Source organism: Myotis yumanensis, unplaced genomic scaffold (assembly GCF_028538775.1).
Source record: "Myotis yumanensis isolate MYYU_CA2020_CCGP unplaced genomic scaffold, mMyoYum1.0.hap1 SCAF_7, whole genome shotgun sequence".
In the NCBI taxonomy this organism is placed as follows: Eukaryota; Metazoa; Chordata; class Mammalia; order Chiroptera; family Vespertilionidae; genus Myotis; species Myotis yumanensis.
The window spans coordinates 63,763,401-63,780,595 of NW_027223758.1; the positions used below are offsets into that span (position 1 = coordinate 63,763,401).

General features: G+C 47.4%; 1 protein-coding gene across 7 annotated transcripts in view; it reads left to right on the forward strand.

Annotated features, from left to right (window-relative positions):
- Positions 1–17,195, forward strand: part of PRELID3A (PRELI domain containing 3A) — a 104,462-nt gene that overhangs the window by 890 nt on the left and 86,377 nt on the right. For 4 of the 7 annotated variants that reach the window (XM_070420699.1, XM_070420702.1, XM_070420695.1 and 1 more), the window contains exons 2-5: positions 4,260–4,428; positions 5,281–5,370; positions 7,920–7,990; positions 8,098–8,200. In XM_070420699.1, coding sequence (XP_070276800.1) covers positions 4,260–4,428; positions 5,281–5,370; positions 7,920–7,990; positions 8,098–8,200 — 433 coding nt within the window. Of the gene's footprint in view, positions 1–4,259; positions 4,429–5,280; positions 5,371–7,919; positions 7,991–8,097; positions 8,201–9,788; positions 9,877–11,151; positions 16,695–17,195 lie in introns of those variants that run through there. The other 3 variants (XM_070420697.1, XM_070420698.1, XM_070420701.1) reach the window with 3 other exon arrangements.

Below are 17,195 nucleotides of genomic sequence, written 5' to 3' on the forward strand. Positions count from 1 at the left end.
ACGTAGAAAAACATTTTTTTTTGGGGGGGGAATAGTCAACTATAATTTTTTTAAAATTTTTTAAAGACTTCATGAAATGGAATTGTCATCCTTTGGCCTTTTAAATGTAAAATTATAATTAAAAAATTATCAGGAGGTTAGAACCTCTAAAGTTATTTTTAATGAAATCCTTAGACTTGTTGGGATCCAATTTTCGTGTTGATTTTTTATTCTCAGTTCTCCCAAGGGTGGGACGTAACTGGCACCGTCTAGATGCAGAGGGCAGAGGTGAAGTCATTGCACACTGTAGAGGCCAGGGCAGTGGGGCTGTGTTGTCATGGAATAGTTGACAGGGACTGCCCTACAACTTCGTGAAGTGTTGATTGACAAGCAGAAGTGAATTGTCAACTGTGAAAAGTCACTATTGGTAAAATTCACTGTTTTGAAGTGTACAATTCAATAATTTTTAGTAAATTTAGAGTTGTACAACCGCCACCACAGACCAGTTTTAGAACATTTCCGTCACCCTACGAAGTCCCCTCGTGCCCGTTTGCAGTCACTCTTCACTACCATTGCCAGCCCCAGGCAGCTGCTGGTCTGCTTTCTGTTTCTATAGATTTGCCTTTTCTGGACATTTCGTATAAATGGAATCATACAGCATGTGGTCCCTTGTGTCTGTCTTCTTTCACTTAGCATAATTTTATTGAGGTTTGTTTGTGTGGTATCCTGTATCAGTACTTCATTCGTTTCTATTCCCGGCACCCTGCCCGTGCCTGGCACATAGTAGGTGCTCAGTGAGGGGCTGCGGGATCTGGCTGAGATTAGATGCCATTCCAAAATGAGGGTGGCTGCCCGCCAAAGAACTTTGTCAACACCAAGCCGCTGTGGACTTGGCACTGATCCCCTGCCATTGATTTTTGAGGTTAAAAGCAAAGGGCCATAATGAAATTGACAAATGTGGAGTGCAGCTGGCCAAGGACAATGTGGGGTAGGCCCCTGTGGCTGCCGGTTGCGAATGACATAGTCATGTGCGGTGGCACAGCACAAAATGGGAAGCCCAGCTTTCTTGCTTAGTCCGTCAAAAATCACCAATTTACTTTTTTCTTTGAGGGTTATAGATTTCTTTTTATACTTACTTCTTTTATATATTTGTTGTACTGTCAGGTAAATATTTGATCGAAAATTAGTACATTTGCTCTGGAAAGGCAAGAAATAAGTAGGCACAAATCCTTTTGATCATATCAAGATTTCTTTCTCTGTCCACATCGCGTAGAAACCCCAGGGACTGGAGCTCAGGCACAGCAGAGAGCAACATAAACATGCCTGCAGAAATGGAGGCCCCTTGGAGAAAGCCATCTGAATGTAGTGTGTGTTACCTAGACAGGGTTTAAGATTGTCTAAATAGCAATGAAAAATATAGGACTGAAATATAAAAATACAGAAAGGGGCATTTAAAAGTTAATAGGCTTATAAATTTCATCCTCACAGCATTGACTTGGGTTTCAGGTAGACCTATAAAATCTTCAGGAACAGAGCCAACACAAGTAGATTCCTGGCAGAGATTCAAGGCCATATACTCTGAATTCTAACAACTATCAGGAAAGGTCTCTAGTAGGTAAAATCTGTGTAAAATCTGAAACCATAATGACTAGAGTAATTGGCCTGTCCAAAATTTTAAATGACTCTCACTGTTGTATGATTTTGTGGCATCTGGCACTGGTCATTGGGGGTATATGGGTTTACCCGGTTACAATATGGGGCCTCATGGGAGTGGATACGAGTTTTTGAAATTTTCACTCAAAACTCAAGTTTTGTCTTTGGCAACAAATACTATCAGTTGTTTTCCTTGAAGTGATGGGCCCATTTCATTGATTTTTGAGAATATGTCTGCCAGATAACCAGTTAGTAGAAGTGAGGAGCGTGGAAGGAAGCAGCCAGCTGGGCCCACCACCTACAGCTGCCCAGCACTTCCCCGGCCTCCGTAGACAGCTAAGTGCTCCAGGTGTTCTTCCCACGACCCAACGTTTTTATGTCTTATATTTGTGCTTACTGTAATTCCTTCTTAGTGTTTGCTGAAGATGGTGGCATCTGGACTAAATTGGCAAGGGTTGGTGAGGTTTATCGGGGCTTATCAATTATAGAACAGGCTCCTCTAGACTCTAGAGCAGCGGTTCTCAACCTGTGGGTCGCGACCCCTTTGGAGGGTCGAACGACCCTTTCACAGGGGTCGCCTAAGACCATCGGAAAACACATATTTTCGATGGTCTTAGGAACCGAGACACCGCTCCTCTATCCGTCTCCAGGCGGGTCCGCCCACATGCGTATTAAAGGGTCGAGGCATTAGGAAGGTTGAGAACCACTACTCTAGAGGGATATAAAACACCGTGAAGTCCTCCGAGTACTACTAGGAATAATTTTGTACTCCGGGGAATAATTTTGTTATATAAGTTGTTTAGGTTTAGTGCTAAGCATAGTGGGGTATCTAATCCCAGTATGGGTCTTAGCTTTCTTGTGGTCAGAATATTAAAAGAAAAGTACTCAGGGGTTTAGATGGAATCAAATATAATTTTACTCTTTCATCGTGGATAATCTTAAGAAAGGTGGCGTGGTTTCCCCGAGTGCACAGCAGTGAGCAGTGGCCATGAGTGTAGTTTGGGGCCCTGGCTTCAATTCGTGGGGAGAGGCCAGCAGACTTACCCGCTGATGCTTTTGAAGCGTAAATGTCAGTTGAGTGAAAGAGGCACATCATGTCGTAGTAGCATCATGAAGCAGTTTTGACCTTGCAGACCTCCTGAAAGAGTATGGGAGCCTCTGGGTGTGTGCACCGCGCTCAGATGTGGGCCTAGACTTGCTTCAAGTAGGGGGTGCAGGTGACTTTGCCTGGTTTGTGGCTGCCCTCATCCTTTTTAAAAAAACTTGCTGTTGGGGAAATTTCAAAAGTATGCAAAAGTGAAGACTAGAATGACGAGGCCCAGTGCCATCTTCCAGGTGGACAGTTCCCCTCTCGCAGCCAGTCTGGTTTCAGGTGTCCCCACTTACTGTTCTTCCCTCCAATTTATTATAGACAAATCCCAGACGTGCTATAATTTAATCCCACCCCTTGTCTCTACACCAGTGGTTCTCAACCTTCCTAATGCCTCGACCCTTTAATACAGTTCCTCATGTTGTGGTGACCCCCAATTTCATTGTTACAAATTGAACATAAAGCATAGTGATTAATCACAAAAACAATATGTAATTATATATGTGTTTCCCGATGGTCTTAGGCGACCCCTGTGAAAGGGTCGTTCAACCCCCAAAGGGGTTGCGACCCACAGGTTGAGAACCGCTGCTCTACACCCTCGCTGTGCATAGAGCGGGGCCTTGGTTATGCCTTCCCACTTCCCAGTGTGGGCAGGGAACGAGGCCTCCCACTGCCCTCGGGTTAGCCGCCCTGCCCTGCCGTGGGGCAGAGGCCTCACGCCCTGGGGATGGGTTCCCACTCCACCATGGCCACCGTGAGCCAAGCCTTTAGTCACGGCAACAGTGCAGGCAAGAGTCCGAAATGGTGCCCGCTCCCTCGAGTTTCTTTCGTCACCTGATGGAACAGCAGGGGAGGGCAGGTGACAGGCAAGGGGTGGGGAGAATAGTCTCCCTGCTCAGAAGCCCTAAACTAAAGCTTTTATCTCTTTAAGGACTGGAGGGAGGGCGGGAGAGGGAGGAGGAAGTGTGGGAACAGGAAAAGTGCTGAGCCACAGGGAAGGAAAGTGGTGAGGTGGCCTGTGCGAGCTTCTGGACTGGGAATGCAGACCAGATGAGATGAGCATGAGCGCAGCTGCCAGGGGCCCGGGTTCTTGTTCGTGCCCCAGGTTCCTGGCGCAGCCTGGTAGCAAAGCCTTCTGATTGCCTATGGTCGGCTCAGCAGGATCCCAGGATCCAGGATTTAGGTCGGAGCTGGACTCCTGATACAGTGGGGCCTTGACTTACGAGTTTAATTCGTTCCGAGACCGAGCTCGTTAAGGAGCTCGTTAAGGAGCTCATTAACTCAAATTACTCTATCAACTCAATGCAAAAAATCGGCAGAGAGACAGCTGGTATCTCAAAAAACTCGTTAGTCAGGACACTCGTAAGTCAAGGCCCTACTGTATATATTTGTTGGCTATGCCTTTAATTAAAACCAAAAGAAAAAACTTTGTTCATTTCACTCTGTGGCATACAGCATCTCTGGCTCCCAGCGCCACTCTGGTACACGCTACAAAAGGTTTGCTTGCTTATGCCGAGTGATTGTATTTTCCCTCCAGCCACCCATGGGACACGGTCATCAAGGCTGCTATGAGGAAGTACCCGAATCCGATGAATCCCTGTGTGGTGGGAGTCGATGTGCTGGAGCGCAGTGTGGACCGCTGCGGCCGGCTTCACAGCCACCGCCTCCTCAGCACCGAGTGGGGGCTGCCTGCCCTCGTGAAAGCGGTGAGCCCACAGCTGCTTGTCCCCGCTGGGACCTGCCCGGCCCGCTACACCTGCACCACCCAGCTGGTGCCGGCTTTGCTCCCACTACACCTGCATCACCCTGCCTACACCCACTCTGCCCCCAGCTGGCACCATCTGCAGGAAATGACTACCTCCCCTTAGAGCGCCCACTCGGGATTTCTAGGAAGCCCAAGAGATGGTTTGTTCCTCTGTAAACATCATGAAACGGGTCCATCTCCATGGTCCTGACACACCTCCTGACACGTGGCATGGCTCCGCCCTCAGCCCCGCCAGCACAGAATCCCCTCCCGCCTTGCTCCACGGTGTTGCATCTGTTGGGCTGCCAAAATGAAACACCACAGATTTGGGGGCTTAAACCACAGACATTTTCTCTGTTTTGGAGGCTGGAAGTCCAAGAGCAAGGTGCCGGCAGGGTAGTTTCCTCTGAGGACCGTGAGGGATGGGTCTGTTCTAGCTTCTCCTTGGCTCAAAGACGCCTGCCCGCCCACCACCTCCTCACATGGTTGACCCTTGCCCACCCAGAACTCTGCATGGCACCCTTCCTCCCTCCCAGGCTCTGCCACTAGCAGGGGGGCCTTCTCTGCACTCCTGTCCCCCGCCCCCATTTTCTTTTTCATCAAAGCATTCATTACTGTCATACACTCAAGTCTACTTGAATTCATTCATTTGTCCGGTGTCTCTCCCACCTGCTAGAACAGAAACCTGAAGTTACCGCACAGGTTCATGGCGCACCCCCACCCGTGTACAAATGAGTAAATGAGGTGTTTTGTGTTTGATGCTACAGAATGACAGTGTAACATACCATTATGCTAGTTTTGCTTTGTTTTTTAGATTTTGGGAACCAGTAGGACTTTCACATACATCAGAGAACATTCTGTTGTGGATCCAGTGGAAAAGAAAATGGAACTTTGTTCCACCAATGTAAGCAATGGCCCTAGGATGAGAAAGGTGCTTGGTATGTCTTGGTGATGGTGCGTAATGGCTTCATTTAACTTGATGTTCAGCCCACCTTTGGTCTGAGTGATCGCTTATTTTTTATAGGTGAACTTATTTAGTAGGATGTTATTACCTTTTTATTCCAGGACAATAAGTGTCTAGAAAAATGCACATAATGATGAACTGTCACAAAGTGAACACACCTATATAACCAGCGGACAGATAGAGAGGCAGAATGTGACTGTCCCTCCCCCCGCCCTTGCTCCTTTCCAGAATCCCGCCCCCCCCATAACCTCTATCCTGACTTCCATTAGCAAGGAAATTACTGATTTTTAGTAGTAATTTCATTTTTCTTCGGATTTAGCAGAAATTTTAAAAGCGACTTTCCTCCTTCACTCCCTCTCACTTCTCTCAATTAGAAAAATGTACATTGGCTTAATGCACATTCAAAAACATGTTGGGGAGAATGCATCGGCTAGGAACAGGGTTTACTTTATGAAATCTCACTGTGGATTGTGTCTCTTCGTGTGGAAGGTTATGTTCTGAGCCCCTTACAGTGTTTGGCATAGCATCTCTGACCTTTCCCTCGTCCCAGGCAGCCCTGCTGTGTAAAGACACAGGGAGCCTCGCAGGTGTGTCCCCTCATCGGCCAAAGCTGACAATTTACATATTCTGTATTCTCTCCTCTACTTGGAAAATTCCACTCCGTCCTTCACGAAAGTTTAGTTTTCAGTAAAGAAGGACGGTTCATGCTACAGTGAGGTCCAGTGGAAAGGAAATAGAGTATGCGTAGGACAGTTGTGAACCGTATCTTGAAATTATCATGGAATGGTTGTATGACTGCATGTGTTCCTTATTAACCTTTTCTGGCCCCCACATTCCTCGTCTTAAAAAGAAAAAAGGACAAATCTCATAGTATTGTTATGAGGATTAATGAAGGGAAATAAGGTTTACAAAATACAGCAGGCATAAAAATATTGCACATAAAAAGATAGTAGCTAATCGGAGTTTAGTTGTTAATGTTGATAAATATTTCCATACACTGTATTCACTGTAACTAATGAGCTTGTGACTACTCTGTACACAATAGGAGGAAAGAGATTTCCCTGCTAACCACTTTCCCGGACTCTGAGGCCAGGCTGGGAGCTCAGTGAGAGATGATTACATGAGAAAGTATAAGTGCTTCAAGTTTATCATTGCTGGAAGATTACATTGCCTTTGACCACTTGAACTTTAAAAAAAAAAAAAGGTCTTATATTGGAATTGGCTCTTTGCTAAGAGAGTAAATTGGGTTAAACAAAGATAAAATTCCATTGGCAGCCACATGTGGCTATTTCCATTTCAATTAATTAGGATTAAGTAAAATTAAAAATTCAGTTCCCCTGAACACTAACCACATTCCAAGTGTTCACTGGCCACACACGTTTAATGACTTCGACAATGAACAGCTCAGACATAGAACATTTCTAATATATATATTTTTATTGATTTCAGAGAGGAAGGGAGAGGGAGAGAGAATCACTGATCGGCTGCCTCCTGCACAGTCTCCTACTGGGGATCGAGCCCGCAACTCAGGCATGTGCCTGATCAGGAATCGAACTGTGACCTCCTGGTTCATAGGTGGACACTCAACCACTGAGCCACGCCGGCTGGGCAGGACATTTCTAATATTACAGAAAATTCTGTGGGACCGTGCTGTTCTAGAGCTCCAGTTTTCAAGTAGTTTTTAATAGAAAACATTAAAAATGTACATGGGCGGGGGCTAGTTGGTTTACAGGACACAGCACTAAGGGGATAGCTATATACCTTGCTCTCCCACTCTGTGCAAACTCAGGGCGCTGCCCTGTGAAACCGCAGGACACAGTGTCCCAAAGCCAGAGCCTGCCCTGGTGGGCGAGAAGCCTCCCACTCGTTTACCTGCATGATAACCCAGGAATATTTTGTCCTTTTTTGGCTGAAGGTTTGGAAGTTTGAAAATACAGGCTCTCTCACTATCCAAAAGTAGAGTGTTCCTATGAAACCTTAGGTAAGCCGAAATGGTGTAACGTGAAGGAGCAGTTTCATTAGGACACATCTTGGTAACGATGCACAAAATAAATGGAGATAAAGTGCAGGTGCAACAGACAGTTCGCAGCTCCGGCCGGGGCTTGCTGCTGAGATGCTGAGTGTGGCTCCTGAACGCTGTTTTGCTTGTCACCTTTTTTCATAAAAGCAAAGATCCTCTTCAAATTTCTACCAGTTAGCAAAAACAGGGACTGATGTAGGTCTTTCCTAAAAGCAAAGTAGCGTATGCAAACTTTCAAAAAGTGGGGGCTACTGTCCCTGGAAGGCCAGGCCCAGCTCAGGTTTGGGTGGAGAGAGGCCGGTGACAGCAGCCAGGACCCGGTTTCCCTGGGACTTAATACGGTGGTGCCTTCTGGGCCAAAATGTTTCTTCTCTTCTGGCTCCAGTAGGTGCTGTTTGGGGGACGGGCGGATGGTTTGGGAAGAAACGGAAGAGAAGTAGAACCTAAAGCCATTGTTCCTTTTTTTAAGATCACACTCACAAACTTTGTGTCGGTGAACGAGAGGTTGGTGTACACACCCCATCCGAAGAACCCTGACATGTACGTGGTCTCGCCCCGGTTTCCACACGTTCAACTCCAGGGTCAGGGCGGGTGGAGCCTCCCCTCTCTTAGGGCCGCTCAGCCTTGTGCTTCTTGCTTTTCTGCAGGACGGTGCTCACACAGGAAGCCATCATCACCGTGAAGGGGATCAGCCTTGGTAGCTACCTGGAAGGCTTAATGGCCAACACAATATCATCCAACGCAAAGAAGGTATGGCTCTCCGTCTGGCCCTGTGTGCGCTCTGGCTGTTAGGTGCCAGGGGAAGCGGGTGAAATGCGAGGTCCCGTAGTCCATGCGTGTGGGGCCCGATGTCTAGTTTAGCTTGTACTGCTGCATCATGTTCCACATTTACCTTCAAAACTGGCAGCAAGGGAGGCGTGCCCATCCGAGGGAAAAGTGCAGGGTCAAGCCAGCCGAGGCGAAGAGCTGAAATAACAGGCTCAGTTATTAAACAACCCCACACATTAAATGATGTGTGTTTATGTCGTCAGGCAGGGTATGCGGGATTTTCCCCGGTTTCCTATTTCATAGGCGTTATGTAGCTTTGGCCCCACCTCTCCATTTGCAAGGTTTCCCTGGAGGCAGCTGGCATTCTCTGGCAGGACTGGGGAGTGAGCTTGGTGGAGGTGAGAGGAGAAAGGATGCACCCGGGAGGCTATCCTGCCCAGGCCCTGGGTGAAGGGCTCAGCCTCAGGGACTATCCCGGAGTCCAGGTTGCCTTCCTCTGCAGCAGAAGAGAGAGCTGGGATGTGTGGAAGTTCAAGGTGATGCCTGCCGCTCACCAGGGCAGGGCCTGGCTTTTCGCCTTAGCTTACTTCACAGGCCCCACCTTCCCCAGGCGTCCTCCCTTTGCTCCCACCCTGGCCACCCTCCCCTTCTCTCCCTTTGTTTCAGTCAGAAGTGATGCCTCATGTTGGTCATCCGTTAGCTGCTGCCTAAGCCGTACTTCCCTGCCTACCGTGCTTAAGTCAGATCCTAGCGGGAAACTATTTTTGCTCGCATTTAGTCTAGAAGAGCCAATCTGCCCCACTGTTTAGAAAAATCCAGATCTGAGAAATGTATGCAGTCGCTTGGCTCGGTTCAGGGAAGGTGGAACCACAGTGCCTCAAGCTGCGCGCATTGTGTCCCCAGTGTGAGCCCTTGGGGAGGGGAGGACAGCCTTACTGACCCGTGTGTCCAGGGTCTGGCTTAGGGCAGGCACCCTCCGGTTTGTGAAGAAACGAGGAAGTCAATACTGGGTGAGGCCAAAGCCACCTCAGACCTTTTATGAGAAAAATCGGGGTAAACTCAGTGCAGCCAAATACAATTCTTTCATTCACTTATCTTAGGGGTTATTGTGTTGAAGGCCTGGTAGAGAATCAGCCCTCCCTCTAGCTTTAGTTATGATTTGACAGAATCGCTGGTCAGTCGGGGAGATGCCTGGGAGAGCTGGTAGGCCGAGGGTGGGCACAGGAGATGGGAGGTGGGGCATCAGGTCATCTGGGATTCGGGAGCCAGAGCTTAGGGACAACGCATGGAGGCCAGGCGGGTGGCCGCCTTTCCCCTCGCCCTGCTCTCAGGAGGCGGCGGTGCGGGTGAGGGGAACCAGTGTCAGTATAGCCAACCTGGTGCAGGAATTTTAGGCAGAATGCATACCTCCTAATTTCGAATTTGAGACACTGCCTGCTTACAGGGAAAAATTGCTCGCAAATGGTGACTGTTGTATCTTTAAAACTGCCGTTTAAATCACAGGCTTGCAGCTGCCGCTGCAGGAGGCAGGGCTCTTACACCATGTTGAAACCCTTCTGTGTTGCTCCAGGGGTGGGCTGCTATTGAGTGGATAATTGAAAATCCTGAAAGCGCTGTGAGCTAACGGGGCCTGCACCTGCGCCTCATGATGAACGGTGGTAACTACATATTCTTTAACCTGTTTGAGACTCTAGCAGCTTGCTAACCACGTGCATGGTGTGCGGTGCGGAAGCGGTTTACGAGCTGGAGCTGCATGCGCGTCCACCCCTGTGCCCCTCAGTGTCTTCTGTAGTGAGAAAACATCACTAGGTCCGTCCTCGTCCTCATCCATCTCCTTGTTTCATGGCAGGATTTGTTTTCAAGGGAAACCTGAGTACTTGTCATCTTGTCTCTAATGAAGTACTGGCTTACATCTCCTACAGCAGTGGTCAGCAAACTGCGGCTCAAGAACCACATGCGGTTCTTTGGCCCCTTGAGTGTGGCTCTTCCACAAAATACCACGTGCGGGCGCGCATGTACAGTGCGATTGAAACTTCATGGCCCATGCGCAGACGTCGGTATTTTGTGGAAGAGCCACACTCAAGGGGCCAAAGAGCCGCATGTGGCTTGCGAGCCACAGTTGGCCGACCACTGTCCTACAGCCTGTGCAGAATACGGAGCTTTCATTAGTAGGTCCAGACAGTGTGAAAGGCCGGGTAGCGGGAGGATTGTTTCATTTGGAGTGGGGTTTGAATATTTGCACATGTTCTTATGAAGACTACTCTGTGCCCTGGCACCAGCGCTGAGAGGAGACAGTGGGCCCACCTTCTCACTCCCTGCAAGCCAGCCCCCGGCCGTGCACCTGCCACTGGCCGTTTCCTCTTAGTGGCAAAAGCATCCCCTTGAGCTACCCAAACACCCCTTGGTTCCCTAGGCCAGCAGTGGCTGGATTGTCAACATGGATTTGACACTTAATGGTCAGCAGTGATCTTCATATCTCATAAGAAAGTCAGAGTTTCCTGCTGCCTTCTGTTTGTGGGATCCTTACACTCCTGCCTTGAAACTCCTCACCCTGTTGACTCTCTCCGCTGTGCTGCTCTGGGACCCGCTGCCCGCGGTCGGTCTGTCTGTGGGCTGTCTGCAGCACCTGGGTATACATTTGGTGCCTCAGTCAGCAACTGACAGCCGCGGGGTTCAGGCTTCTTTAAGAACTTCTTGCTGATTTTTCTTAAGTCACTGAGGTTGAGGTTTGCCATACGCCTTTACCTTGAACCCATGGTCATGGTCTGCAGCTGATCCTCTTTCCTTCCATGGATGCACCGCTAAGTGACCACTGGGTGAGCACGGTGTGTGTGGGCAGTGTGGTGTGTGGGATGGTGTCAGTTTGAGTTGTGGACTCTGCCACATTCAATTTCCTCATACACTGGAGCTAAACTGCCTCAATCTTTAATCAGATGCCCAAAAAATCAAAGAGGAAATAAAGAAAGGAAGAAAGAAGCGAGTCCTGAATACGATTCAAGGGCCCAGTCTAGGAGAGGTGTGGAATCTGCTGGAATCCGCCTCCTGCCTGCTCACAGCCTCCGCCAGGCTCCTCCGTGGTGACCCCAGGACAGGAAGCTCAGCCGAGGTGCAGAAGGAGCTCCTCTGTTGCAGAGTGAGACCCAGAGGAAGAAGACCTCTCACAGGAGGAGGACAGGGGCCACGAAGCTGCCACTTCGTCATCCTGATTGCCGAGCAGGGTCCTGGGAGCCGGCCCTGCCCACAGCCCAGCCGCCCCCATGCCAGCGTTTAGTCAGACTGTTCTTGTGCCTTTGTCTATTTTCTCCTTAGCAACAGCTCCCGGCTCTTTCTTGCCAGTTCTTGGGAAAGCACTAAATAGCTTTTCTCTTTTCAGATCGCTGCCCGTTTCCCTCCCCTGCCTCTTAAATAACAGTCTTCACCACCAGTCCCTTCACACATAGCTGGTTACCATCTGCCGTTTCAGATGGTGTTGCCATGGACCCCTCTCTTCCCCTCATCACTGTGCAAATCTGCACACACTAGAGCAGGGGCATCCCCCCCGGCCCCCCAACGGTGACATGTGTGGTTGACAGGACTGTGAGCTCTCCAATCAGAGGCAGAATTGGTCAGGAGAGCAAAGCTCTGTCCTGGGCCTGCACCTCGTCTGTCCTGCCATCTGGGACCAGCGACCCCAGGTGCCGAAGGCCAGGGTCCCTTGTCCCCATTCAGACCTGTCCTCATGGAGAACCACTGCTATCCTGTTAGATTGACGGCGCTTTCCAAATTGGGAGTTTTCATTTTCCCGTTTTCAAAAGTAAAATGTACAGTCTCTTTCAATATCTTTCAAATTATAAAACCTTTAGAGAAGGCCTCCTCCATAAAGGATGGGTAGAACCTGTGTTTCACTGTTTTATTAGGTATTGCTTTTTGTTTGATAATAGTACTTCCAATCCAACATGAAATTACTCGTTTTTATTTTATTAGACTATTTTATGCATAAAGCTTAAGGCAAAATAGAGTTTTTATGTCAAAAACAAACACTCTTACCCCTTCTGCACTGCAAGGTTTGCCCCTTCTGAGAGGACTCTGAACTCTTGGCTGTTTCTGCTATTTACTGCTAGATTTCTAAATAAATAGGCATATTCTGCTTTTTTCTTGATTCAATAATTTTAGATGTGGTCTGTTGACTTCCCGTGGTGGTGGATTATTATTTTATCTCTTACAGCTTCTCTCCCTCCCCCACTTCCCCAATACAGCTATATTGTAATGTATGGTTAAAAGCACATTCAGAAATTCCAACGTTTTGAAAATATATTACTATTATTTTTTAACAAGCCAAACGTAAATACCAGAATTATGTTTTCTGATACAAGTTTTTTCCCTTGAAGGTAATACTAACCTCATTCTCTTCATCTATTTATTTCTTAGAAGTCTGGCTGAGTCCTCCTACACTCTTCACCCACTCTTCAATGCCCCGAGACATCATCTCCCACAGGGTATCCTCTCCCGTTTCCCTGGCGCTGCCCTTCCTGGGAGCCTGGTCTCGCTCGCTCTCCTGTGGCCCAGCAGCCGCAGGGCTGTCTTCACTCCGGGCACTTCCTAGGCCGCCTCCTGTCCTGGAACCTTGTCTCCTGGGCTCCCTGCCTCTTCTCTTCCCGGTTCCCGACTGGAAAGGACTCTTGTGGTAGCGCCTAGGCCAGTGATGGCGAACCTTTGGAGCTCGGCGTGTCAGCATTTTGAAAAACCCTAACTTAACTCTGGTGCCGTGTCACATATAGAAATTTTTTGATATTTGCAATCATAGTAAAACAAAGACTTATATTTTTGATATTTATCTTATATATTTAAATGCCATTTAACAAAGAAAAATCAACCAAAAAAATGAGTTCGCATGTCACCTCTGACACGCGTGTCATAGGTTCGCCATCACTGCTAGGACTGAGCATATCTGAAAATGTCTCTTCTGTTCTCACGCTTCACTTACGATTCTAGATAAAAAATGCTTTCACTCGGAAGTGTGGAGGCATTGCTCCATGGTTTTGCACTCTGGTTCTTGGTCTCTGCATGGGGCTTTTTTCTCTCTCAAAGCTTTTAGGATCTTTTTATCTCTGATCTGGGAAATTTCATACGGCTAAGCCTGGCTTGAAGTGATCTTTTAAAATTCACTGTGTTGTATGTGTTGAATTCCTGTTTTTGATATTATATTATAATTATATAAGAAGTTATTAGGGGAAAGTGGGTGAAAGGTACACGGGGCATTCCTGTACCATCTTTGCAGCTTCCTGTGGATCTATAATAATGTCAAAATTAAAAGTTAAAAAAATATATAGTGACATCACGGAAAATGGCAGTGGTGGTGCTCCAAGAATCAGGCCCTCCAATGAAACAACCAATAAGCTGGCAAAATTGACAGAATCAACTTGTTAGCTTATTTTGTTCATTAGATTCCACATATGAGTGAAATCACATGGTACTTGTCTCTCTCTGACTGGCTTATTTCACATAGCATAATGTTCTCCAGGTCCGTCCATGCTGTCGCAAAGGGTAAGATTTCCTCCTTCTTATGGCTGAGTGTTATTCCATTGTGTAAATGTACCACAGCTTCGCCAAAGCTGGTTTGGCTCAGTGGATAGAGCGTCGGCCTGCGGTCTGAAGGGTCCCAGGTTCGAGTCCGGTCAAGGGCATGTACCTGGGTTGCAGGCACATCCCCAGTGGGAGATGTGCAGGAGGCAGCTGATCGATGTTTCTCTCTCATCGATGTTTCTAACTCTCTATCTCTCTCCCTTCCTCTCTGTGAAAAATCAATAAAATACATTTAAAAAAAAAAAAATGTACCACAGCTTCTTTACCCACTCACCTACTGATGGGCACTTGGGCTGCTTCTAAATCTTGGCTAGCCTATCTAATAAAGAAGGAATATGCTAATTGACCTTCATGCCGTCTCAAAGATGGTGGCACCCACAGCCACAAGATGGTGGCGCCCAGTCCCCTCAGCCCCCCAGCCACCCAGGGCTGGCCCGAGGCACAGGCAAGCCTCGAATGGCGGCTGCCCAGCCGCCCAGGGCCACCCAAGGCTCAGGTAACCAGGGCTGGCCGAGACTTGTGCTGCCGGCAGTGGCAGCAGCAGAGGTGTGACGGGGCGTCATCTTCCCCTGATCGCCAGGTCGCCTCCCGCCCCTGAGGGCTCCTGGACTGTGAGAGGGGGCAGGCCAGGCTGAGGGACCCTCCCCTCCAGTGCATGAATTTTCATGCACCGGGCCTCTAGTTGTAAATAATGCTGCAATGAACACATGGGTGCATATACTCCTTCAAATGAGAGTTTTGGGTTTCTTTGGATATATTCCTGGAATTGTAATCACTGGGTCATAAAGCACTTACAGTTTTAATTTTTTGAGGAAACTCCATACTATTTTCCACAGTGACTGCACCAGTCTGCATTCCCACCAGCAGTGCACTAGGGTTCCCTTTTCTCCACATCCTCGCCAACACTTGTTTATTGATTTATTGATAATAGCCATTCTGATAGGCGTGAAGTGATTTTAATTTGCATTTCTCTGATGATTAGGACATTGAGCATCTTTTTATATGTCTATAGGCCATGTGTATGTCCTTTTTAGAGAAGTGTCTATTCAGGTCCTTTGCCCTTAAAAAAAAAAAATCCTCACCCGAGGATATGTTTATTGATTTTTAGAGAGATGTTTCTCTGAAGAAGATATGGAAAAGAACAAGCATTGACAAAGATGTGGAGAAACTGGAAACTTGGTGCATGCTGCTGGTGATGTAAAATGGTGTCGCCACTCCATGCCTAGTTATATACTCAAAACTATTGAAAACAAATACTCAAATGTAGGAATGTTCACAGGAGAATTCATAGCCAAAAGGTGGAGACAACCCAATGTTTTTCAACTGATAAATGGATAAACTAAATGCGGTGTATCCATACACTGGAATATATTTCAGCCACAAAAAGGAATGAAGTACTGACACATATTACAACACGGGTGAATCTCTAAAACATTACACTAAGTAAAAGAAGCCATGCACAGCAGGCTGCGTACTGTGTGGTTTCATTTACACACGGCATCTAGAATGGGTAAAGCTGTTTACCCATCAAAGCAGATTGGTGTTTGCCAGGAGGTCAGGGGAGGCACACGTGGGGGAGACTGCTTAATGGGTACGGGATTTCCTTTTGGAGTGATGGAAATGTTTTGAAATGAGATAGAAGTGATGGTTGCACAACACTAAATGTACTCATACCTCTGAGGGTATACTTTAAAATGGGTAAGGTATGTGAATTTCATCTCAGTAAAAAATAAGGAAATAATAGTTTTAAACAAACATATATATATATTAAAGCTGAGGTCAAGTTAAAAAAATCGTGTGGGGAACTTGGTGGTCTTGGGTCTGGTAATGATTTATTTGATAATTTCTCTACCATTCTCTCTTATCTTTTACTGGAAGGAAGTCCCTCTTAGTCATGTGTTAAGCTTCCTGGATTGATCTTGTCATTTTCTTTTACTTTCTCTCCTCTTTTCCTACCTTCTGGGAGATTTCCTGGATGTTATAACGCTTTCACTCACTTTTATTTTGGCAAATTGCATTTTTAATTTCTCAATCTCTCTGTTGGTTATAGCATCCCGTTCTTGCTTCACAGATGTAGGGTCTTCCCTCCTCTCCCTGCAGAAGTAAATGTGGAACAAAGCTTTCTTCTTACCTCCCCGTTTCCTCCATGCCCCTTTACATTGGAGGCTCTCAGATGTGGGCTCACACTGACGTTCCCCAAGTGACTTGAGCTCCAGGTGCAGAGCAAGGTCACTGCCAGCTGGGCTCCACTCAGGACGGCCACCAGAGGGTGTCCTGTGGCTGTTTTCTTGACCCCCAACTACTTTCCTCTCAACAAGACTCCTCAACCTATTGGGGTGTGTGGAGGGTTCCCAGGGGCCCAAGAGCCCGGCTGTGAAATCCTCCCCCTTCAGCCTGTCCCTGCCCCTCCCTGCGTCCTCTTCTCTGGACACTCCCCAGGCTCTGAATGGTGGTGTCTGACCCACTGTGCCACGTCACTGCTCCCGCCCGTGTCCAGCTTCGTGTGGTGGGTGGGAGGTTGCTGACTCGGCGTGGTTTCTGAAGTTTGTGTTTCTGTTCTTTTCCTTGTAGTTCTGTGGCCTTTTCGGAGACAAGGGCAGAAGGTCCTTTTCCCGCCATCTTGTTTTGCCTTTATAAACAATACAAATTTTAAAAATACATAAAAGCAATCCATTCTGTGATTTAAAGAAAAATATAGGAGTGTCTGTAAGGGTAAAAGCCTCCCTGGAGAGGAAGAATGGCTGGCCTCTGCCCGTTGGCTCCCAGATTTTACAAATGTTTGGTGCATATGGAAGTATGTGTGTAAGTTTCCCTTCTATTAAACACAGATGGATCATACTGTATGCATTGTTTTGTGTCCGACTTTTTTTTCTGCTTTTAAGCACCACTATCTTGAAAGTTCCCTCTTGAGGATTAGCCGTATAGCACCAAAGTCTTCATTCTTGAGAGAGTTGAGGGCTCCTTGCAGACAAGCCCCGATTGTAAAGGCAGTGGGTGCAGACAAAGCATCTGGTGCTCTGCAGCAAACGCAGGCTGCCCTCGCGGCATGCTTCCCCTGGACACTGCCCAAACCCTTCCTTCAGTGACAACCTCTTCCACTCGTAAGTAGCTCTGTATAACCGCCTAGAGACAGTGCTCCAAAAATTGTCATGGAAGGAATTCTGTTCCACAGGGAAATCTAGAGACTAGTGGTTTGGGAAACCATGTTCTGAAGCCAGGATGTGTCAAACAGTCATTCACCTGAATTCTGCATGATGGGGAAGGCGAGCAGAGGTCCCAGGGCAGCTGTGGATTTTTATCCTCCTAGGCTTTTCATTATAAATCAATTTTGTTTTCCTTAGGGTCAGCCACTAAGTAAGAAAGCAATAGTGATTATTTTCAGAATTTGTTTAGTGTAAAGCAGTTTGGCTTTAGG